General features: G+C 40.1%; 2 protein-coding genes across 3 annotated transcripts in view; one reads left to right on the plus strand and one right to left on the minus strand.

Moving 5' to 3' along the window:
- The first annotated feature begins 416 nt into the window (after positions 1-416).
- PIP4P2 (phosphatidylinositol-4,5-bisphosphate 4-phosphatase 2) lies at positions 417-24,337 on the plus strand. 2 transcript variants are annotated; one of them, XM_054058603.1, is made up of 7 exons: positions 417-786; positions 6,536-6,681; positions 8,085-8,191; positions 9,972-10,095; positions 15,566-15,618; positions 21,564-21,654; positions 22,754-24,337. In XM_054058603.1, the coding sequence occupies exons 1-7, from the start codon at positions 681-683 to the stop codon at positions 22,895-22,897; spliced, it is 771 nt and encodes a 256-aa protein (XP_053914578.1). In that variant the 5' UTR covers positions 417-680; the 3' UTR covers positions 22,898-24,337. The 2 variants fall into 2 exon arrangements, with proteins under 2 accessions (XP_053914578.1, XP_053914577.1); XM_054058602.1 differs by having other exon boundaries at positions 422-786; positions 6,533-6,681; positions 22,754-24,334.
- The window catches only part of NECAB1 (N-terminal EF-hand calcium binding protein 1), a 96,694-nt gene continuing 87,900 nt past the window's right edge, over positions 15,634-24,427 (minus strand). Inside the window, exons 14-15 of the mRNA XM_054058598.1 lie at positions 19,256-19,275; positions 15,634-17,505 (exon numbers count right to left, since the gene is read on the minus strand). Coding sequence (XP_053914573.1) covers positions 17,503-17,505; positions 19,256-19,275 — 23 coding nt within the window. The 3' untranslated portion in view covers positions 15,634-17,502. The remainder of the gene's footprint in view (positions 17,506-19,255; positions 19,276-24,427) is intronic.

The raw sequence follows: 24,427 nt of genomic DNA on the forward strand, positions 1-24,427 counted from the left end.
CCGACCGCCGAACGCGCCCTCGAACGCCGCCTCCGACCTGCGGCTCACGGGGGGCGAGGGGCGATCCGCACTACGCCGCCTCGCTCCGCACCGCACAGCGCTGCCCCGCACCACACCACACCGCACCGCACCGTACAGCAAAGCATCGCCCCACACTACCTCGCTCCGCATGCATCGCGCCGCTCTGCGCCGCTCCCCTTCGTCCCGCACCCGCTTCGCACCGCCCCGTTCTGTGCCGCACCCGCGCCGTTCCGCCCCGCAACGCCCCACCTCACTCCATCCCGCAACACTGCGCCGCTCCGCGCCGCTGCCCTCCGTCTCCCGCCCGCCCCGCGCCCTACCGCTCCACGCGGCTCTGCACCGCCCCGCCCCGCGCAGCCCCGCCCCCTACCGCTCCTCTCCGCTCCCCTCCACCGCGCTCTGCGCTCGTACCCTACCGCTTCGCTCCGCCCCGGCGGCGCTGCGGCTGCCGGTAGGCGGCAGGGAGGCTCCGGGCCCGGGGGTCGCCGCGGCGCTGCCCGCTCGCCCCGCTCATTCATCGCCCCGCGGCTGCAGCCTCGCCCCGCCCCTGCTCCCATTCATTCCCAGCCCCTTCCTCTGCGCTCCTTCCCCGGCGCTGCCGGACCGGCCGCTGCCTCCGCGAGATCCCGGCAGCGAGAAGGGCCCCTGGCGCCGCAACCATGGCCGCAGAGGGGGTGGATGAGCGCTCCCCGCTGCTCTCCGCGCCCGGCTCCGGCAAAGTCACCCCCACCGCGCCGCCCTACCTGCCGGACAGCAGCCCGCGAGGTGAGCGGGGGGCACTGCTCACGGGGGCCTCCTTTCCTCCCTTCTTCTCGGCATTCCATCCCTCCCCTCTCCCCTTCCCCTCTCCCCTTCCCCTCTCCCCTTCCCCTCTCCCCTTCCCCTCTCCCCTTCCCCTCTCCCCTTCCCTCTCCCCTTCCCTTCTCCCCTTCCCCTCTCCCCTTCCCCTCTCCCCTTCCCCTCTCCCCTTCCCCTCTCCCCTTCCCCTCTCCCCTTCCCCTCTCCCCTTCCCCTCTCCCCTTCCCCTCTCCCCTTCCCTCTCTGGGGGCCCGGAGCTGGGGGAGGAACAACAGGTCCCGCTGCGCAGGGCCGGGTGGGCCGAGCTCCGCGGCGAACTCTGCGCAAGGGGAAGGGGGGGAATAAATAAAGCATTAAAACAGTGGTTCGCAGCGGGGGAACAAGCCCGAGCCGCTCTGCTCGTTGCAGCAGCGCGTTCCCATGTCGGAGCCCGCAGGGCGATGGTGGGGTTGGGGTTCCCTGGTCTTTAGGAGCGGGATTAACCAGGCGAGGTTCGGTGCCTGCCCCAGCGGATCGGGTTCCGGCAGCCCAGGGGCTCTGCGCCGTGCGGTTGCCGGAGCCGCTGGGATGTCCTTGCAGACGCGTTTCAAGGCCATCGCTGGTTTCGGCTCTATCTCTAAAGCAAGGCAGATACTGGGCTTGCAAATCTCGAATCGTGGCCTAACGATATGGGATTAACTTTCTCTAACAGGTTTAGGAAAATAATCTTGTTCATCAGTACTGAATATTTAATAACTAGGTGAAAATGTTTTTCTTAGAAAATATAAATCAGGACACTTACAAAACATATTAGTACATAGTTGTTGGTTTTTTCCACTTAAGCATTTTAGAGCAGGAAGGGAGTGGAGAGAGAGCTGAACAAATCAAGACTGAATAAGATTACTGTAGCTTTGCTGGCAGTAGCTTTTAAGATGTAAGATTACAGCCCTGATCTCACTGGCTCCAGTGTGTTAGCCCTTTCTTAAAGATTTTTGTGTAATTGTGTAGTTATGTTACATATGTATGTAACTAGAATGCTGCTAGTAAGCATCTGTCAGCTTTGAGTAAAATTAAGACCTGTAGAAAGCCAGTCCTCTTTGCCTTGATATGAAAATGTATTTCGATTAGTGTTATTCGCTTTCAGTTGGCTGTCCGCTTTCATTTGAATTGCACAAATGATTATCAGCCTGAAAAACAGTAAAAGGTTTGGTTTGTTTAATCCAATTATGTAGAATTGGTATCACCCCTTCAGTTTTGTAGTTAAGAAAATCCAGAAATCCTTAGTTTAAATTCTGGTATTTGATGTTTTTATTCTTAGTAGTCCTTACTTCTGTGTCCACTTCCAATTTATTTCTAAGAAAGTCTTTATGGTTTTAAAAAAATCATGAAAATGCATTGGATCAGTGACTCTTGTTTGAGTGCAGGGTGTATAACTTGTGACCTGGAACCAAACTGGGCCCCAAATGCTCATTTCAGTTGGTAACTGTGTCCTGCTGTGCCTTCAGCCCATGCTGGTAACTCCTGTTAACCGGTTTGGCACCAGTGGTGCCGAGTGGCCCTTGAGATAAGTGGCTCACTCCGGAAAGTCAGGAGGAACCATGGAGCTTTTCTAAAGTGAAATATCTTTGCAAGTCGAGGTTCTCTTGTTTAATTGGTCCACAGGCAAGCATGCTAGGTAGCACTTCAAAACTGCTCTACAGAACTTAGAAAAAGGTATCTGCGGAACAAAATTTTGCGCAGTTTCGACATAGACTGGGTAGCTCTAGTTTCCTTGCTCTGGGAGTTTTCCTTAGTGAAAGGATCTCAGCAAGCTAAACTGCCTTTTTAGCTAACGGGCAGTCTTTATCTCTCCCCTTAAACTCAAGTCTAGACTTAGAGGGAGGAAGCGTTCTGGCAGGGAGATGGGGTTTGCTTCCAAACCTCAGCTTTCTGCAGTGGTTCCTTGCTCAACATCACTTGACTGGTCTGGAGCTGCAGAGGAAGGAGGAAGCAGCCCTTTGCCCTCCAAACTACCACCTGAATGTACATTAATAGACTTATCCCTGTAATTATCTACTTTGCCCAATATGTCATCCTGAGCTTCAAATTAGAGAGGCCATGGTTTGAAAGTAGCTGCCTTTTACCCATCTGGGCTGCAGCTGAGACCCAGCTGACCCTTTTCAGGGTAAGCTGGTGTGTGGTTGAATCTTGATAATAGTTTGATGGCTCGTTATTTGTTCCTAGTGATGGAAGCAAGCAAGAAAAATCTTTTCCATGTGGACACTGGGCACAGTAACTTTGCTTAAACAAAGAGTAGGACAATCAACTCTGTTCCCTGTAGTAAGGTGGTTATTCAGCGCGCTTTTTTAGTTTCTCGACGTCTATCTAAGTTCTTAACTACCTGTTTCTGGCACAGATCACTCTTTTTCTTTCCCTCGCTGAACCCCTCCCAAATCAGGCTAAAGAATCTTCTTCCTTCTTTAATCCAATAAACAAAATTAACCCCAAAACAAACTCATTTCTGTTTGACCCTGGTAAGCCTTAGAGTAGTTCAGTGTGCTTTCTGCCCTTCCCGTACATGGGGAGGAAATGCATTTCTGACGTTGAATTGTGATATTTCTGTCCTGTGGTGATGAGGAGGGAATCATAGGTTAGAGTCAGGTGTACTGCATGGTAGGATGCTCTGCTAATTTTGCTGAACTAATTAGTGTTGGAGTTTACTTTTTTTAAAGAAAACCTGATATAACTGTAATCTGGTGTGTCATCCGCAGGAAATCAGTATTATACATGTGGTGAAACCTCTGATGTGTGTGTGAAAGTAGCCTACCATCCAGTCACATCCAACATTATGGACCTTTCAGCCTGAAATTCAAGCTGTCAAAAAAAGTCATACCGAAGTATGTTAATGTGCTTTGAAACCTTTTTATTAAGCGGTAATGAGCAGCAAACTCTGAGACAATACCTCTATTTTCCCCTTCACCCCCCTCCCCCCAATATTTCTGAACGTTTCCCCCTCCCCCTAATATTTTTCTTTCAACTTAATTTTGGTGGCTTTTGCTGGTTTGTTTTTTGGAGGTTTTCCAAATGCACTTTTTCTTTAAGCATGAAGGTTGATTCTTTAAGCCAAGATACCTCTGGCTTTCTGCTCCACAGCAAGTGTTATTTGCTGCAGCACCACTCTGAAAAGCAGCCATTATTTGCTTGCTCTCTGAAAATTGCTGAGCCAGCAGGACAGGAACAGAGTCTGCTTACCTGGAAGCTGAGCAGCTTCAGTAGGAGGTGTGAGAAGTGGCTGGTGCTGTCTGCAGGTGTTCACACACCTTGTTTAACTAACTTTCAGAATCCTAGGAATGGGCACTTACAAGTAGGATATGGAATTTTCCAAATGTCTAGAAGGGGATAGTTGCCAGTTCTTGAAATATTGCAGGAGCGTGGAGAGCTGGAAGGTGGGAGGGGTGTTGTGTCTCTCTTTTAATTCCTGGTACCCTTCAAGGTGCTGCTTGCCTTTCCATAGTACAGCTGCCCTGTGCCCAGCTGCTAAGAGTTGAGAAGTCACAGTTTAAATGCAGAGGACAAAGCAAAGAAGTTTGGTAACATGATTGAGGTTGCTTTTCTGAAAAGCAACAAAACTGGGATTTAGCCAAAGGGGTTTCTTGACAGGTAGTTTGGTGTTCCGTCTGCTGGACATGCCTTTTGCTTTAGGGCTACCTGTTCTCGCCAGAAAGTGCGTCAGCTGCTTGTGGCAGGAGCACTTAAGCAGGGTGCTTGCAGCCAACCTCCTCTTGCAGCAGTCTTGGCTTTGCCACTCGCAGCTAAGACCCTGCTGTTCCCGTCAGCTGAATCTCATACCTGTTTGCTGCAGGAAACTAGGAGGCTTGAGATTGCTTCCAGTTGCTAAAGTGTGTGTGTGTGGGGGGGGGTGGTGGTTTGGGGTTTTGTCTTGTGTTTGTTTTGTTTGTTAATATCTTGTAGTATCTCCTCTCACATGTGGCAGTCTTGTACTGAAGAGAAGGTGTCACAGTACTGCAACATTTTGTTATTCTTAAGAATTTTTTACTGGATGCTCTATTCTCTCAGAATGTAGTTCCTCAGAAACAAAAAATCAAAACAACACTCTTAAGTAACTTGATATTTCTTAAGGAAGTTGGTTTCTGCAACTGATACATCAAAGCTGAGGATGTGAAGTTCATTTGCTCAAATAACAGAGCATTGGTTTATGATGACTTCAGAATTGCATTGCATCAGATAAGTTTATTTTGTTTGTGTGAAATAATTAATGTATATTGGCTATAATTCTGAGACCCTCAAAGTGTCCACTTTCCCTATGTGACCCCTGCAAGTTAAAATCAAGTATGGGTCCAGATCATTTGTACACCAAGCAGCAAAGAGTGCACTGAACAGCAATGCTGCTCCAAAGGTTTGTGATGCTTTTTTTGGATTTGAAGGGCAGGCAGATTTTCTTATATCCCTCCAGCCTATGACAATCACTTTAAAACAGCGTGAAGGAGTGATGAGTGCTTTCTCATAGGTTTACATCTAATACTTGTGCTTGTCAGCTTTGATAGAAGCCTGTGATTTCCCTCTCCACCCCTCCAGCAGATCCTGTTCAGTGCTGTTTGTAAACTGAAAGTAGGTTGATTTCTCGTTGATTTCTCATTGCTTCCCTGGAGATTATGTTGGCTTCTTGGATGAAATTATGAAATAATTTATTAAAGTCCAAGGCTAATAATTTCAAAGTATCACTATTATTCAATTACTAGTACGAAAAAAGCTAACAGTGAGCTACTAAATATACCCATTCTTTGTTTGCTTACCTGAACAACCCTGAACTTCATGATGAAATAAAAACTAGTGCTACTAAACACCAAATAGTTGTAGTAATAAGCTCATGAGAGATTGCTTGGCTGAATTGTTTTCATTCCATGGATTCTTAAACCAAGAAGCATCTTGAGTGTTTCCTCCCTAGTTTGCCATGGGCAAAGCTGAAATCTCCTTTTCCACAGGGTCCTGAGGCCTCTCCCTTGTGTTAGCCTATCTTAAGTGACTAAAACTGTCCTTGTCCATCTGTGCTTTGGTTCTTGGAAAGCAAAAATATTTAGAACCGTTAAAAGATTAAGCTCTGATGGTTCTGTTGGTCTTTATTTCTTCAAGATAGCATAAATTTGCTGTTGTTGCACTCAAAAAAGAAACGGGTTGTGCCACCTCCCATCTAAGACCTGTTTCTTTAGGAGGACTTTTCTGCATCTTTGCCTGTAGTATTTGATACTAAATGATAAATAGTTGACTGTTTCAGTCATGTTTGAAAATGCTGTTATGGCTCTTCTGCCTACCCATGTCTTCTTTTATCTTATATTATTCCTTCAGAAGCCAGTCTCTAGTTGCTACTTATCTGTGGTGGGTTTGGGGTTTGTTTGGGTTCCTTTTCTCCCCTTTTCTGAAGATGGGAAAAAGTTGGTTTGAAAATACAGTTGCATAGATGAGTCTTTTGTCTGATTCACTTTTCTGGGATGATTTACAGTCTGGTTGTGATACTGGTATGCTTTATATACAACTAGAGCTGATGTCTGGGTACACAGAAGTTGCAGGGAAGGGGAAAGCAGACTTACTTCTGTCTTATGTTTATACTAATTATTAACTTCTTAAAAAATATTTTTTTCTTTTTTTGAGGCTGTGACTGTTGGAAACAATCTTTGCTGATGGCGTTTTAGGATCCTCTGTTTAGTTTTTTCAACTGAGATTTCCTGATCTCTTGCAGCAGAGCTTCCTCCGCCCTATACTGCCATTGCAAGTCCAGATGCCAGCGGTGTTCCTGTTATAAACTGCCGTGTGTGCCAATCGCTAATCAATTTGGATGGCAAGCTACACCAACATGTTGTTAAGTGCACAGTTTGCAATGAAGCTACGGTAAAACAGATTTTCAGCATTTTCTTTATCAGAAGGGAGGTGGGAAGGAGGTTGAAGTATGCCTTAGGTAGAATTCATGTTCATACCCATGAAGAGTGAGTCCCTTCCTGCCGTCCCTGCAAAGAACCTGTTGGTGCAACTGGCTGCTGGTGCAACTGGCTGCTAGTGCAACTAGTGTGCAAGTTCAAGGGTTGCTGACATAAGGATTGCTGACATAAGGATTGCCGTGAGCAGCAGGAATGAATCTTTGTGCTGTTGATGAGACTGCACAAGACTTTTTCCTTCCGAGGCAGAGAACAAAACGCAAAGATGCTGGTTAAGTAATTACCCTACTGTAAAAGAGGGTGAAACTGGTTGTGGTGGGATGAAGAGAAATGAATTGAATTACTTCGACTGAAAGAAACAATAACTAACTCACACCCTTCCCTGGATGTGTGCTTACCTGCTGCACTGCTATTTAGTCAATTTGTTAGCTTGCTAACAAACCACACTGATTTTGAAATGCAGAAATTGTAGGTTCTGTTTTTGTGATCACAGACCTCTTTGCTCTTCCTTGCCTTTTCTTAATTCATCTTCAGCTTTTGGCCTCCTGCTTCTATTTTTTTTTCCTTCCTGCCGGTTTTAGTTTTGGGATCTAATACAACAACCCTCCACAGCTGGGAGCATTTGCATGAAAAACACTGGATTTGATTTGGTTTGTGAAAAGAACTTTAAATTGTATTTAGAAAACAGGAAACCTTATATCTGTAGGAAAACATTTTCTTTTTTTTCACTTAAAAGAGAGAGTGGAGAACTTGCTATTAATACTCTCTATCCCTGCCGACTTACTTTGTTTGGCCTGAAACATTATATCTTGCAGCTTTTGAAACTTGTGATTTGTTGTATGAAAGAGACTCAGAAACTTGACTCCCAGGTTGCAGAAAGATAGTTTCAGTACAGCTTAAAATAAGACTACAGTTCAGTGATGTCTACATACTCTCTTAGTGATCGAAAGCCAGACTCTGATCCTTTCATTGTTGAATAAAACCATTGTACCAGGCATGGAGGCTTGTTTTATGTTTTAACTGTTTAGGGTTTTTTAGGTGTATGACTACTTAACCTCACGTTAAAAAAAAATACTAAACTAAGGCCTTGACTTGCTGAAATATGAATGTTTTTTCTATTAGTTTGCAGAATCTTTTGTGTGTTCTGGTGATAAAATTTGCACTTCTTTCTCTGGGCAGAGAGAAAATTTCTAATTTTGTCTTGACTCTCAAGTTTCCTTGGTAAGAGGAACTGTATTTCTCTGTTAGCAAGAACTTATCACTGAAGTTGTTCTGCTTTGTCATACTGTTACAAGGGAAAAAGGGAATTGCTCTGACTTATGTGTGTTCTCTGGTGTGTTTTTTTTTTGTTCTGTTTAGCCAATCAAAAACCCTCCTTCAGGGAAGAAGTATGTTAGATGTCAGTGTAATTGTCTCCTTATCTGTAAGGATACATCTCGGAAAATAGGCTGTCCAAGACCTAACTGGTAAGAATACAAAACTGTAAGTGCCTTGAAATGGTTTTCTTTAAAGCAACGCTGCTCTTTGTGTATTTCAAACTAAAAGAGGTTCAAGCCTTGGTCTCTCTATAGGGACACTTACCAAGTGTTACCGAGTTTCTGCAGAGACAGGTTGTATTAAAGTCAAGTTTAAAATTTTTTATTAAGATTAAATTTAAAAAAGAAAAAATTCTATTTCTGTACTTGGTGGTAGTCTCTAATGTATGTTCCTGTTTTAGGTATGTTATAAGGAACAAACAAAATAAAAAATGGAGAAGAAAATCACTTCTTGTTTCTGGGATTTAAGGTTCATAATTTATTGCAGATCTAATTATTGTAAACACACAGGTTCAGCAATTTGCCTGGTTCAGAGTGGGGACTTCAAAATGAAACGGGAGAGGGAGCAGCAGGTTGTCGTTAGTCCCTTCTTTGATATGCTGCATTTTCAACTTCTCTCAGCCCTTGACTTTAATGTAACAGCAAATGGGTAAATTAATAAGCACAATTGACACGTTGATTATTCTTACTGTTGACCTTAGGGTGTTAAAGATCCTGCTGAGGTAGGAGTAATTTGATTGTAAGTGATGCAGCTCTAACAGGAGAAACAGATGGAAGCTAGATCTGTGACTGCTGTGACTGCTTGAATGGAAGCTCTACCACACTAAGTACCCTAGTCACCACAATATCCACACCTGTTGGATATTCTGGTCTTGAAACATTTTGTTCATCCTTTCAAAATTTTGTTTATTTTTTTTTGCTAATGGAGTATTGGGGAAAACTTCAAAACATTCCACATATTTTCACTGAGTGAAAAAATGTTCAGGAGATACTTCAGTTGTAATGCATCACATGGTTGATAACCAAGCGGAATCAGAAACTCTGTAATTTTGTTAAAATCTCAAAAACATGCATCTCTACAGTTTCCCTAAGACAACCTATGTATTTGCCTTACTAAAAGATGGGCAAAACTGGGATACTTTGAAGCCGAGTGGTGGGAGTATGCCTGAAATGGAAGGCTCCAGACTGAAGGGAGTCCTAGAATACAGTTTTGGTTGTGTATGGAGATCGATGCAGTGAGTTAAATAATGCTTAAATTTTTATCTTCACTTTTTTCGTGCTAGATAGTCTGATCTTCGTTCTGCTTTGGGTTGGTTAATTTGAGTACTGTCATTTTGAACAGAGAAATTGTATAACGAAACTGGAAATACACTGAACATAAAAGCAAATACTTGCAAACTGTTTTTCAAATTAAATTGATTGCATTTAGTCAGCCTTGGGTGGTTTTCTGTTTTTTAGTTCATTCAATTTGAATGGAATTTTTACTATACAAATGTGGATGTGTTGCTTATATTGACATAGTTGTCAGTAGTGTGGGAAGGAGTAGTATCTGACTTTAGAAGAACTAGGTTATGGGAGAGTCCTTGCTCTTCATGTTTCACGTGGGTATGTACATTACAGTTCACAGGTTGGCTCAGTCTAGGTATAAAGACTGTTTTCCTGAGGAGTGTTTCTACCATGTGATGGCAGGTCTTTGATCTCCACATGGTTCTGGCTTACATGGCTGATCTTACAGTGAAAGAGGATGTTTTCCAAAATGAAAAGGAAAGCACTTTGGAGGGAGAGTAAAACTGGGTGCACCTTCTGTTTAAAAAGCAGATTATAGTTTGAAAGTGTAAAATATTTGGTAATGGCTGAGCTAATTGCTTAAACGCATTGTGCTTCTCTTTTGCTAGCTTAATTACATGTACATCTAATGTTCTTAACACAGTAGACGCATCATTACCCTTGGTCCAGTAATGCTGATCCCAGAAGAGCAGCCAGCTCAGCCTGCTTTGCCAGTTCAACCAGATGGAACTAGAGTGGTATGTGGGCACTGTGGAAATACGTTCCTTGTAAGTAAAGCATCTGATTCTTCTTCTCACGCTTAAACTATTGGTTGTAAGCAATTTAAGGGCTTGTTGCCTTACTCTGTTGCTTTATAGGAAGTAAAGCTGCTCTGTGCTATGGATGTATGGTCTATATTTTGTTATCTTTAAATGCATTTCAAGAAATCTTTTCAGTGTTTTTCTGTGCGTGCATGGATAAAGCCCAAAGCTAATTTTATTGCTTAGTGATTTGGTGCTGGAAAAGATAGGCTTCTAGGTTCTCTTTAGGCACAGTGATGGTTATGTTCTGCCATTGCTGTACAGATCCCTGAAAGCTCTTCATTAAAGCATTTATCATTAGCATATCTGTTACAGAATTAGAGATTTTGGGTTATATGCAAGGCTGACAGTTGAGCCATTTTCTTGCATCCTTCAATTTCAAAATACTTTTTGTTGAACTGCTTACAGCCTCTTTACATGGCTAAGGGGCTGCCATACTTGAGTTTTGATTTAGGAACAGTCTCTGCAATACACAAGTTAGTTAGCTTTAGCTTCATTGTCTAGCAATGCTTGTATGTTTGTCAGGCTAAGAGTTATAAGAAATGGCTTAGATAAGTGGTACTGCTGAAGGACCTGCGTAGTCACCAGGGTGGTGTTACATTCCTAAAACAAAGGATTGTCGGATACATAAAGGCTAGAGAATGTGAAAGTGCATTCTGTGAAAGGAAAAAGAAGGCCCAGGGGATGGCAGTTCACATTGGTGTGTATCAGCAGTGAGAAAAAGGTTTGCTTGTGAATGGCTGTGATGGAATAGACTTGTTTGTTTAGCTCTTTACTTCAGGTTTATGGAACAGTGAGGTAGGCAACAATGGCTTAACTGCTATAGCAGGTGATGAATGCAGGGAGCCGGAGATGGCTCTTACACCTTTTTTTCAAAAGGGAAACTAAGAATTTGGTTATGAATTTACAAGTAATGTGGGATCTGAGAAACCATTAGAGGTGCTTAAGAAATAGTCTGTCTACTAATTCTCTCTGTATATTTAAAGAAATACATATATTCCTACTATACCGCTTGCTGAAGAACAGTAAGCTGTAACTGGAGATAGCTGAAGTGGGTTTTGTTTGTTTTTTTTAAATGCAAGCCTATGACTTTAACTAGTGAGAATGTCGTATGCAATATAGAATAATGTTACTAACAAAGCTACTGGATCTACAGAAGTAAAAGGCCATCTCGAGTACATATTCTAAGTCAGGGAGCTTTTATTAAAGTTTGCCTTTTCTTTTAGCTTTTTTCTTTTTAAATATAATAGCGCGTTACAAACTGTTAAGTACCTGCATGAACGCTCTAGTTTGGTACAGTGTCATAATTTAATTCTTAATGCAATTACGCTTATTAGCACAGCTCTAAAACTGCACATAACTGTAGTCTTAACACAAAAGGCTATCTATACTATATGCGTTAATCTTTTTTTTTGGTTTTTTTTGTTTTTCCTCAGGGACAATCAGTGTTATGAAGTAAAATTCTCATTGCTAAATTATTGACCTATCTTTGGGGGCTTTCAGCAGCATGGGAGTTTTATTTATCTTTATGCCTTTACTTTCTATAAATGCAGCCCAAAATAGTTTTGTAGTTTACATTATGAACCTCTTTAGGTGAAGATAAGGAAAAAACCCACAAACCCATAAAGGCTGATTTTGCCCATAACTACTATGCACTGCTTTAAAAGGCAAAATTTTCTAATTTGGAATTTGTGTCTGTGGCTTCAGATCTGATGGTTGCTTTAAGGAACTGCATCATTTTGAACTTCATAGTCCTGTCTCCCAGTAAGACCAATTTACCACTTTACAGTACATGGAAAAGAAACAATCATTGGAAATTTGAAGCTCATGTTCTTTTATGTTATCAAGAAACAAACACTTTCTTGCTTTACACAGCTTTCTTACCACTCTCTTGCTTCTGCCTTTTTCTTTTACTAAGTCCGAGATTCTTCAAGTAATTTTTTTAATTAAGAAAAATCAGAAAACTGTCTGTTTTTGAGAGTGAGCAGGGAGGCAAAACCAAGAGCTCTAGCCAACCTGGAAACTTAGCTTCTGCGAGGGTATTTCTGCCCTTTGATATCTCGCCACTGTAAAGCAAATATGTAATGCTAGATGCATGTCTCAGCAACTCAGTAAGGTATCTCCTTTACTTTACTTGGCAGTTATAAATAAAATAGACAGGCAAAGCTAGAATTCCTGGGGTAGAAAGTTCACATTGTCAGTTGCTTGTTCTGTGCTCTTTTAAGAGTATCAACTTGTTCACCACCTTGCCAAGGTGTTTTTTTTTTTTTTTAATCTGAAAGCATAAGTACAAACTGTGCTTTCCCTGCCTCTGTGTGGAGGGGCAATTTACAATAATTTACAAATTATTAAAAATGTGCTTCATGCTATGGAGTACCTTAAAGTTTCTCTGTCTCAGCTGGGTAATGATTTAGTACTGAACTATTACTAGTTATTCACATTTTGTTCATCAGATTATTTTTTTTCCTTGGGTAACCTGGTAAGAGTTTCTTCTGTATTAAAGTTTCCGCTATTTCTGGCAGATTTGAAGTTCAGACAAGTGGAAAAAGTGGTAGAACAAAAAAGGAGGGCAGACGAGAGTTTAACTGTCCTGCTGAATCACAGTCTGATCTGGTTTGGGCTTTTTTGAGAGCTTCTGGACATGGGCTGTGGCTGAGCTACTGTTTCTGCCAGTAGTAAGTCATTCACCACAACCCCTCTCCCAGGGGACTCTTCCTGTGATGATTTGTAGCTGTTTAAGGCTAAGTTGCCTTTGGAGATGGTGGCAGACAGGGGAGGGTGTCCCTGTGTTCCTTTTCATCCTTCTGCTACTGTCCTGCTGTTGGACACCCTCAAGGACAAGAAGTCAGGAGCAGGATATGTGAGGTACAGGCTGTAGGCTGAGCACTGTGGTTTGTCAGTTATGCTCTGTCAGTTTTATTTTTTTTAAAACTAATCAAATATGAAAAGTATTTCTTCTAAAATAACTGAATAGAAAGCCTTTTAAGTTCTTTAGAAAACTGAGAAATATTTTAATCTGCGCAAGTATTTTACTTTCCCAAAGAACCTGGAGGGGAGCATTCGGTAAGATGAGAAGTTCTTTTTTAACTATTTAGGCTCAGTAGGAAGGAACTTTGACATATTTTTCTAGTAAATCCCTTGGTAAATGTCTGTTTTCAACTGTCCACAGTTGAAACATTTAAGTGTTTTCAGAAATCCTCATCTGTGTTTCAGTACCTTTTTCCCCAGGATTTGGACTGTTGTTAATTGTATTGTTTCAATGGGAAAAATACAGTTTGTATTGTCAGCAGGGAGCTAAATTTCATGTAACTGTCAAGTTTTCATGTCAAGTTCTCTTAACAACGTGAAACAAGATTTGGTAGTGTAAAGCACCTCTGGAATGTGAGTAAAAATACCAGCTTTAAGCGTGATCTAAACTACCTGTTAAACCCATCAAAACTCCAAGAATTAGAAAATAACCTTTCCTCACTGTGCTAACATGATCTGAATTCTTGTGGTTTGAATGTCTTGTTGCATTTTTTCTTTTTCTGCAAATATTTCCAGTGTGGGCAGAAGGAATCATAACAGTTAGTGCTTCTCTTACTTCCAGCTATTTCTCAATGAAAACAGATAACCAGTGCCTTTCTGTTTTTCACAATATTTAGAGCCGAAGTGCATTTCAATTTGTATCCATTAATAATTATGGCTAATAAGAAATCTTAAATAAAACTCTAGAAAGATCATTAATGAGTAACTTCGGAAATGGAGTTGCCTACCCTGGAATAAAATTAGTGTACAGAAATTAAGTTGAATTATGAATACATAAAATGTTATGTCCTGGATTTAGATTTACTTTTATTTCTACAGCTGCAGTTTAATAAGCTGGAAGAAGAGCCCTGAAGAGGCCTGTCTCCATCCCCTCTACTGACAACCACACCTTATCCCACTTCTACTCTGTAGCACTAAGCGAACCTGAGTAGTTTTTGACAGGGATGCAGGCAAATAGCTAACTTTGTCCTCTGGAAGGAATGTGAAAATAGAATTGATGTTTCTAAATGCATTACTCAGGAGTGGAGTATTGTAGAAGCTTTCATTTTATTAAGGGATAAAATACAACCATGCCAAATCAGTTTGGCCAAGTCTTTGTAAACAAATAAATTTTGAAGAACAGCTATCTAAAATGTACTGTAATTGCATAGTTCAGAATGAGTTAAAAGATAATGAATTTCTTCTTAGTGGAGATTTAGCCCTATTGGATCTAAATAAAACCCAAGGAGACCTTAAAGAGGTGGGAGAGTGCTCTCTAAATACTACAGATCAGAACCGTACTCACAGCAAAACCTGCTCATGTTCTTTCTTTGCACATCAAATCATAAGTTTATTCTCAGTGTTTAAATGGTTCTGTGCTGTAGGTGGGTCCTGTTTTGTGTAAAAGGATGGCTTCTGATTTTGATTTGTGTTGGGAGTAATTACAACAACACTACTCACTTAAGTAGACTGACTTCTGTTTTTCTTACAGAGATAAGGAGGGTCAGAGTGGAGGCACTGTGGTCTCTGCTGTGGATTCTTCCCCTGCTAGTAATAAGCAGTGTGACTTTTGCGTAAATTAAGAGGAGAGGGGAGAAGAGAATTATGTTTAACCAGGAAACCATGCTAACTACCTCCATTTGGGAAAGGCAGCAGAAGAGAGATGCAATTACAATATAACTGCTTGCAGAGTGAAGAACAATAACTTTACCCCTTGTTCAAGGCAAAGGTGTTTAAAATGTTTGTTTTCTATTTATTATGGAATGAAATTTGACAAAACTTGCTGGGTTTTAAGTGAGTATATGACTCTGTATCCTCTGGTTGAGATGATTCTAGAGATTAATTTCACCAAGGCTGCTTCCCAGATAAGTTTTAGTCTGTGCTTTGAAGGTTATGACTACGTGATGTACAGTTTTATATATCACCTTTTAAAATGTCATATAGCCTATAGCAGTCTCTATGGATATAAAACTTGTACAGACATCTACTATCTAAAATATTATTTAGCTAATGTTTCTGTGTACACTTAACTTGTTTTTCACAAATGATGCAAGAGTTGGGGAAAGATGAGAAAATGCATCTATTTGTAATTCTGCCAAAGAAAACACATCTATTTTTGATTCGAGATATAGTCATGGTCATGGAAGTTAGAGAAAAAACTGTATTAATGTTGCCCGTACTGCGCCTGTGGCTGAAACCACATTACGTCAAGTGAATCTTGTAATAGTGAGGCAAGCCATGGGAAATGTTCACATGGAAATCCCAGTCCTGTGTTGACACTGACAAAGGGCATCCCATTTACGGAAGAAAGCAAGAAACAAGTCAAAGAAAGCCTGAGAAGCAAAATGTTTTTGCAGTGACATTTAGCATGAAGTACAACAAACATTTTATTAGGCCAGTTTTTCAACCTTTTTATTTTTTCTTTTTACAGTGGATGGAACTGAGGTTTAACACACTAGCAAAATGCCCGCACTGCAAAAAAATGTAAGTTCTCAGAAAGCAAGATTACGTAAATTAACTGTTGCAGAAGTTGCCTGTGTTTCTCCTATAGAAGTTTTTGGAGTAAAATGTGTCTGCTGTGCTAATTATTTTGCCATACTCATCTGAATTTGAAGGCTAAGGAACATGTTATGTGCACATGAATTCCCCACTCTTTATGCACAAATCAGTAACTTTGACAAATCCAACCTCCATTTACTAAAGTACTGTGGTTAAATTGCTAGAGGCAAAAAAAAAAAAAAGCTGCTAACAATAGACAGTAGAAGGCTGCTAAAATTAACAACTTATGTCCTTGAATTTTTACCACTTCTTGCAGTTAATCAGATGTCATGTAAATGTCAAACTTGAATTGCCTTATTGTAAAAGGAGGAAAGGGAATAATCTTGTATTAAATTGAAAGAGATTTTATTGATTTCATAAACTCAACAACTATTTTTTGTTACGCATCTTAATGCGTTAGCTTGTTTAATGTTTCTGAATTACTGTGGAATAACTTGTCTACTCGTCTAGTATTACTTCAATAAGAAAGAAAACAGAATACAAGAGCTGTAAGAGTGTTTTGTCTTTTGTTAGGGGCTTTTTTTGCGTACTTGTTTGGCATTTCTTATGTGCGGCCGGGAATACATAGTTTGAAGTGTTGTTAAAATTTGTATGAAATCACAACCACAGGATGTGAAATAGATACTTTCTTGTCCTGCTGATGTATTTAAATATTTGTCTTCCCTTGATAGGCAAGTGTGACTTCCAGTTAAAGGAGCAAATGTGTTTTCCACTGGGAGTGGAAAACCACAGCTGTGTTGCATGTTGTAGGAAAACCAGCAGGTCCCTTAGGAAGCAGAAGGCTTAGGATAAATGTAAAGGTGTTGGCATGGCCTGGCCTTCAACAGTGATTGCAATATTTTACTGGAGTATTTGGTAGAAGTCAGTCTAGTGGCAGGGTTAACCTTAGGAGTGTAGCCCATTGGGTATGGAGTAGTGGATGCGTTTGCCTGTGTCGAATAAACTTACAATTTTGATGTGATGTTGCTTTGCAGGGTTTTACTGACTGTAATCGCATTCAGTCCTAGGGGAGGGGTTGGTGTTCTGTGGTTTGGTTTGTTTGTTTTTTAAACTAATTGCAGTTGTTTTGTATTTTATCATGTCATGCTTTGTAGCTGGCCTCAGCTTTTTCCTTGACTCTCTTTAGGTACAAAATTGTTTGCTGTTTAACCATAAAAAAACCAATGCAAACAATGAGAAAAGAAACCACTCCAAGCAACAGTCCGAAAGTAATACCTTGTGATCTTTTGGTCTGAATTTTCTTGATTTATGTTGCTTTTAATTTAAATATCCACATGGAGCCAGAGGATTTCTTGGTATTTTTGTCTTCAAAATGCAAAGCATGCCAGCTGTATGCAATAAAACGAAGCACCTCTGCAGTGCAATTTGTGAGAATTACAACTTTAGTGGCAACACAGTTGCAGAATACAAAACAAATGTTAACAAATGGGAATTTCTGCCCTTGGGCTTCCGATGCAAACTATGGAATATTGTAATTTAAGCCTCGAATAGGTTGCGTGGTGTCTTCTTTGCACTTGAGATGTGTTGGTCAGGAGTTCCGCACTTCCAGCGGCATAAACGTTTCTAAAGCATGGATTTAGGGCACAGCACAAGTAAGGCGGAGCTTTGAATTGTAATGATGGAATAGGAAGCAGCAGGTCACTGCAGTTATTTCTGCCCATTGTCAGAGGCTGTCCTACCTGGAGCCAAGTAGTCAGAAGGGAATGTGGGGTTCTTTATTTCAGCTTATTAATGCAAAGCTTCTGTCATTGACACTGACTAGTCAGATGCAAAACTATTAATTCCTTCTGTTGACTCAGTTGATGATTGTCACTGAAAGAAATATAATGTAGAGTGAGGCAAAAGGCACCTTGAATCACTGCAGCAGTAGGTATTTCAAGGAGATCTCAGCTGAGACTTTGATTCTCAAATAATTTTTGTTATTTTGTTTAAGCATTTTTAGAAGTGCAATGAGTCTCTGCAGATAGCTTGTTTGTGACCACCTATTTTGTTGGCGGAGACTAGACCTTAATATTAAGAGTGGCTTGTAAAACTGCAGGGAAGTTAGGAGCTATCTCACAAAACGGTCAGTAACAAAACATTCAGTGAAAATAAAGCAATTGTGCCCTAGAGTACATAAGCAAAGGAATTATTTCATATCTTGATGTTGGGGAAAATGTATCTAAGGCTTCTAGTTTGTTTTTAATCCCATTTACCTGCTACTTACTTTGTGACATCCTTTTTTTACATCTGTGTTAACCTGTGTTTGCCTGTCTCCCACCCCAGGTAATTTTTTTGAGAAATATAGGAAATTAGTTGTGATGAAGAAAATAAAATTACTTGGTAAATGGCCAAACCTCTTTGGAAATGGACTACAAACCTGGTCATGCCAGTATAGGCAAGGTGTTTGCAGAAGACCTACTGAGGCATAGTGGTTCTGCCTGACGTAGGCCCTTAATTGCACGTTATTTACAGCACTGGGAAAACAAATGTAGTTAATGAGAAAATTGTTGCAATATTGTTTTATTTTCTAGTGTAGAGAATGACACTTGGAAATGAGGAAGAAGCTGTTTCTTTTTTTACTGTTTTAGTGTTCTGTGTTTCAAAATGCAAGATACCAGGTGTTTATCAGCCCATTTCCCAAACTATTGAGAGGTTTAAGGAAAGTGGCTGATGCTTTTCCCATTAAATGAAGGAGAAGCAGGAACTATTTTTTGTATGCTGCTGTTACCCAAGCTGTATATTAAATCATCTAGAAACTTCAGGATCATGAATTCAGTTACTAGGAAAAGAATTGAAGGGTATAAATCTTCATTTCAGAACTCCAAATATCTTTTTTTTTTTTTTCTTTAGAGCCTACTTATTTTTATTTTTAAGGCCTGACAAACAATGAACCCACTGTGTTTATAACACTTTTGCCCCATAAAGTCTGCAGGAGATGTTGGAACCTCTGGCACTACCGTGGAGGTGGATTTCATCAGTGCTATTCACCTTCAAAATACTAGCGTTTTGATTTTTTTTTTTAAATCCCTTCTAAAAGCATGTCTGAAATCCTAGCAATACTAGGAATTCTTTGGAGCACCCTGCATTCTTTCCTGTGCTACTCCTTTAATAGCCTCTGTCCCTTGTAGCAATTTTCCCCTCTTCTAATTACTACCTGATGCTAAATTGGCCTTGGTGTCTTTTGTGTCTACTGCCTCTGCCCAGAGGTCTGGCAGGTGCCTTTGCAGCTCGGAAAGAAAGAACCGCTGCCTTCCAAATAGCTTTGTAGTGAGTTTGTCCTCTTCAGTCTTGCAATGGGACAATCTGCTTCTGCAATGTAAAAATGTTCTTTTCGCTGCAAGTTTTATTGTTTCTGAATGAGCCTGTCAAAGTTGCTGCAGTTGGTAGGTTTTTGGGGTAGGGTTTCAGCTGTCTTTATTCAAAGCTAGCTTGAGTTTTTATGTATAATTTGAGGTGGGTAGAAGGAAACCTGACTATTTAGCATGGCCCAGTAGCTAATATCACTGTCAGGAGAGGAAAAATAAATTATGATTTATTAGGATTGCTAAATATTTGTAAGTCTGTTATGTGGAAAACTTACGTTTACTTCATCTTTGCTTTCTGTGGAAAGAAAAAGTCAGTTAAATCAAAACAATCTTTAAATTTGCTTTTTGTGGTACTTGAAGTGATGGTTTCTTCCCCAGCCTTTCTTATTAGGTAGGAGGGGACAGAGCTTGAGAGAAATATGGATGGAAAATACACAGGGCACCTGCAATAAAATGTGGTTACAAAATCAAGATCCTAAGTCAGATAGCTCTGAAAGTGAAGGTCTCTTTCCCAAAATGAACTTTGTCTCCATGTGAAATACACAGTGCAGTAAACATCATGCGTGTTTTATGTGTATTGAACACGACGTTTTTACTAGCTTATCTTCAGGTATCCAGCTCTGTAATAGAATTAACTTTCTAAGTACATAGCCAGGAAATCCTGCAAAGGAGGGAACCTAAGGTCAGTTTGGCAAGCACGGTGCTCATCAGTTCAGGTTTTGGACAAGTCTTTTCCATGTCCCCTTTTATAAAACTTCTGTTTTGTTTGTTTTTTTTCCATCGTGTAACTTGGAATCAGATAACAAATTCATCTTATCAAATGGTTGTGGAAGCATTTAGAGTGGCTTTCTGGGGAGAAGGGTGAGTGAGGAGGGAGGGTGGTAAGATACCCTTATTTCCTCAACTGGTAATTCTCCTGCCTTAATCACTCCCACCCCCAATCCTAACCCAAGTGTGTATGGGTAGGCTTTTGGTAAGTAGTAATTTCCCCATAGGTATCATAAGCAGAACAATTTTGGGACCTTTCCTCCTCTGAAAATACGTAACAGATGGCTTGTGATTGGTCGCTGTATTTAGCCCTCGCCTTGTTCAGATGAAGCTCAGCATGTGAGCTTGAGGACCGTTTGGGCTTTTTCTTTTTTTTCAGAAATTCCTTGTAAAGAAATAACATTGGAGTAAAGCTGCTTAAACCAGTCTATTTGAAGGCTTTCTAAGATGAATGCTTAAAAAATTCTAGTCACATGCTAAGCATGAGGCCTTACTATGTGGTTAATTAACTGGAGCCAGAAATTTGGTCAGTCATATGACCAATGTACTGCTTCAATAGTTCAACAGTGCTTTCTTTTGTTTATATATTCATCTTTAATATATTGAACTATCATGAAATGATAATTACTTTCCCTTGCATCTTTGAACACAGAGTATAAGCTTCCCAGTATTTCCAAAGGTGTGTTGATCTCACAGAGCGGGATGAAGTGCTTAGTTAATGATAGCATGTTTTGGGATGCTTCAAAATTACCTCTGAGATAAATGGTACATATTTCATAAAAGCACCTCTGCCAGTGTCGTATTTTCAATGGACCTGTGCGTTCACTGGGTTTCAATAGAATTAAGTGTTCCTATTTTTCTCATTAGTACAGCTGTATGTGATTGCAGATGTGACTCAAGATGCATTTGCTAAACAGTGCCAAGCCTCTGGAATATTTCTTCTAACCTGTAGTAGAGAATGTAATGTTTTATTTGCATTTTATATTCACTTTGACTGAAGTGCTGTAATAGTTAGCTTAATGCAGAAGGTAGAGACCAAGCTGTCTTGGAGTTTATAGTGTAGATGTCGGGTGACAGAACGTCCAAAGGATTTATTTACCTGGGTTGTCAGCAGTGATTTGTGCAGCTCATGTAACTTGTGGTAGAATTCTAAAAAGAACTTGTGATGTTTTAGGTTACTAAAACTGACTTAAATGTGTCTGAAGAATTTCAGTCTTTGGAAGTGTTGAATGTGAAAAATTTTTCGTGTTTGTGACTGAAACAGTTTGGGTTTTTTATCTTCAAGGAGTGGGGTATCATCTTAGCTGCTAAACAATATTGAGTGGACTATTAGGAAATAGTGCAGATTGTTATTAATATTTAGGGGTGCTAGAAGCAATTTCCAGTTACTGAGATGCAGTGAATATATTCGAGTCATGTACTGATGTATTAAAAATCTAAAGATTGTCTTACAACCTACACAAAAGCTGCAAAGCAAACTTGAGGTTTGCGGTCCAGAGGCTATTCGTGATACTTACCTGGATGCAGTGGGGATATAGGAGGCACACTCAAACTGTAGGTGTAACACCACTCTTTGTAAGCACCTATATTTTTAGATACTACATAATCTTCACCAATAGTTGCCCTTTAAAAGAAACGTGGACTCTGTCTTTTACTGCTTGGTATAATTGTAGACTTTGCCTACAACTTTATAAACTTAAGGTTGTGTATGTGTATTGCTATTCTCTTCCCCTCCCCCCATTTAGACTGATTAGTTACTATTTATGTAGTTTGTTTGTTTTCTTTAAGTTTAAAATACCATTTATTTTCCAACAGTTCTTCTGTTGGAAGTGCGCTGCCACGGAGACGCTGCTGTGCATATATTACAATTGGAATGATCTGCATCTTCATTGGAGTTGGATTAACTGTGAGTGATGTACTCTGATATACTTGCAACTGTGTACAGGGGTGTGTGTACAAAGGAGCTGCTTTGGTTGACCAGCTCTCCTTGCTCCAGCGTTTGAGTAAAATCTCCTAAGCTTGTGTGGGTTTTGTCACCTCTATTAAAACTATAGACTTAATCATCCGAGTTAGCCAGAAAAATGAAGTGTTCCTAAAAAAAAAAAAAAGAGTTCTGCCACCTTGAGAGGCTCCTCTTCCTGATATTAAATTTGACTCTTGATCTCTCTGATAACTTGAGTTTTATGAAAAATGGTTTTACTTCACTGTAGAAATACCAGAATATCTTGCTAAGGCTCTAAAAACTTGAGCGTTTCCAGAAATACATATTGCTGTATAGCCAGGACTGTAAGTTCCACTGCAGTGGAGGGGAATGGGATTCCTAAAGTTAGAAATATGTATATGCCCTTATTTTTACAAAATATAGAAGAAAACCAGATAATAAGCTGTTTACAAATTATAAGGCTCACATTGTTGTTACTCTATTACTTGGAAAACTATTTGGCTTGCTTGGCTCTGAAGTATCCGGTACTGATTCCTAGAGCCAAGTTGCTACCTGGCAGTGCCAGCAAACTACATATGAGGAAATACCTGTAGTTGAATTCATATGTGTTATTCTCGTTATACTGGTAACTTACGTTATAAACTGAATAAGTTGGGGTTTTGTTGTGAGCTTACATGAGTTAGAGAATAATTTTCCAGTGGAACTGAGAGACAGCTTTCTCTTTGTATTTTTTTAACAGCCTTACTGAGTTTGAAAATGATGAAAATGTTTTGGCATGAGGTGTGCCAACTCCTTGGAGGTTTTTGGTACCCAGCTGGGTTAAGACCCTGGGCAACTTGGTCTGACCTTAGAGTTGACCCTGCTTTGATCCAGGCAGTTGTCGCTAGAGACCCCCTTGTGTCCCTTCCCAGGTCATTTATCTTACAATTGTGTAAAATTAAACTAATAAAATACCTGATTTATTCTTAAGAGAGTAAAAAGTAGCGCCTAAATGGTTCCCCTTAATGTATTTGGCTCATACAGATAGAGCTGTATGTTTGACATGTTTGTTTTCTCTTTGTAGGTTGGTACACAGGATTTCGCCAGGCGATTTCACGCAACCTATGTTTCTTGGGCTGTCGCTTATCTTTTAGGTTTAATCTGCCTCATTCGAGCGTGCTACTGGGGAGCCATTAAAGTCAGTTATCCAGAGCACAGTTTTGCATAGAGAAATCGTTAGCTTAGAGCCGATGGATATCTAGAAAAGCTGAATATTACATCTTGGACACTTTTAAAAACCTTTCCTGTAAGGATTCCATTCTGTTCAAAGTAGTTTTAAGGCTGGGGGTCTCTAAGAACAAATGTTCATTGCACTACATAATATGCAAATAGTTTGTTTTGCTGCTAGATTCCCTAGCTCTGAATACTAAAGCTGTGTTTACATGTTCATAACTCTGTCTTTATAGGTGTTGGATTTTATTTCAACAGACAGTATTAAGTTTTACATTTCCTTTATTATGTTAAAAACCTGTCTGCCATTTTTCTAGATGATCAGTAAGAAGTCAAAAGCAAGAGTGTTTATAAGTGTTTCTACAGTAGCTTCCCATTTGTACGTAACATTTTAACTAAAATTAAAGTGGCTTGCTTTAAAACCTAAGCAATAAGCATTTTGCTTGAACTGCTTACTGTATCTTTTGCCTAAGATCGTAGTGACCTTATTCAGGAAATGAAAGGTTTGAGTGTACTTTTAACAACTGACAATGTTGCTAGAGAGACATTTGTAAACACTGTATGCTTTGAGATTTTTCAGGTAGAGAGATGCTATTTTGGTAGTCAAAATAAATTTCCCTTTATCCAAGGTTGGAGTTCAGTTAGGATAAATGCTTTCTTCTTCGGGATCCTGGGACTTAGGTGTTTGGGTGGGGTTTTTTTTCATTTTTTTTTTTTTTAAAACTGGCAAATTCTAAAAGCCATGCTCGGATTATGGAACTTAACTCTGGTTATTCGTACAAGTTCCTTTACAGGGTCTAAGGGAAGCATTTCATATGACTTGTTTTGTAATACTCAATGTCAAGTAGGTAACAATAAGATGGTGATGGGTTGCCTCTTACTTTCCTCTGATCATGTCAGATTTTCCCTGTTTGGGGAGAGTTATGCGCAGGTCACTGCAAAGGGAGACACTGTAAATTCACGCTAACTGCTGTAATAAGAAAATGGGTAAACTATTACTTGGACCATTCCATCAAAATACATCTAGTCAATTTAGCACTGACTTGCCAAGAGAATACGGAAACAGAAAGCTTCTTCTAATGATGTATTCACAAAAGATTGAGGGACCAGTTCTTGCACTGCCCGTCGTTATAGTTTTAAACAAGTTTTTGCTAAATTCGGAAGGAATGTCCTGGGTGATTTAGACAACTGTAGTAATTTAGATAAAGGGGTCAGATGGGTAAATTAATGTGGATGTTTCAGGGATACATGTAATTTAAATTATGTATGTTCCTGCTACAACAAAATGATATTCAGATAAGGATTTTGGAGCACAATAAATGTAAATGATCAAACTGTAAATGATCTGTCTTTGTACGATGCTAAATGTATAAAAGCAGTAGCTCAGGATTACAATGTACCTTTTACAAATAAACTAATAAAGAAATAAAGATTATTATTCAAACTTAATATATTTTATTTATATGTAAATAAAAATACACAAGTGGAAGAATTTCCTAGCATTATACAGGAACAACAAAGGGATTGT

The sequence above is a fragment of the Cuculus canorus genome, chromosome 2, assembly GCF_017976375.1.
Source record: "Cuculus canorus isolate bCucCan1 chromosome 2, bCucCan1.pri, whole genome shotgun sequence".
NCBI classification, from domain to species: domain Eukaryota; kingdom Metazoa; phylum Chordata; class Aves; order Cuculiformes; family Cuculidae; genus Cuculus; species Cuculus canorus.

Bases quoted from the DNA above. Each gene is read 5' to 3' on its own strand.
- PIP4P2 (XM_054058602.1), top strand. From the start codon at position 681: ATGGCCGCAGAGGGGGTGGATGAGCGCTCCCCGCTGCTCTCCGCGCCC. The intron at 787-6,532 runs GTGAGCGGGGGG...GATCTCTTGCAG, and splicing joins GCCGGACAGCAGCCCGCGAG to CAGAGCTTCCTCCGCCCTAT. The intron at 6,682-8,084 runs GTAAAACAGATT...TGTTCTGTTTAG, and splicing joins CAGTTTGCAATGAAGCTACG to CCAATCAAAAACCCTCCTTC.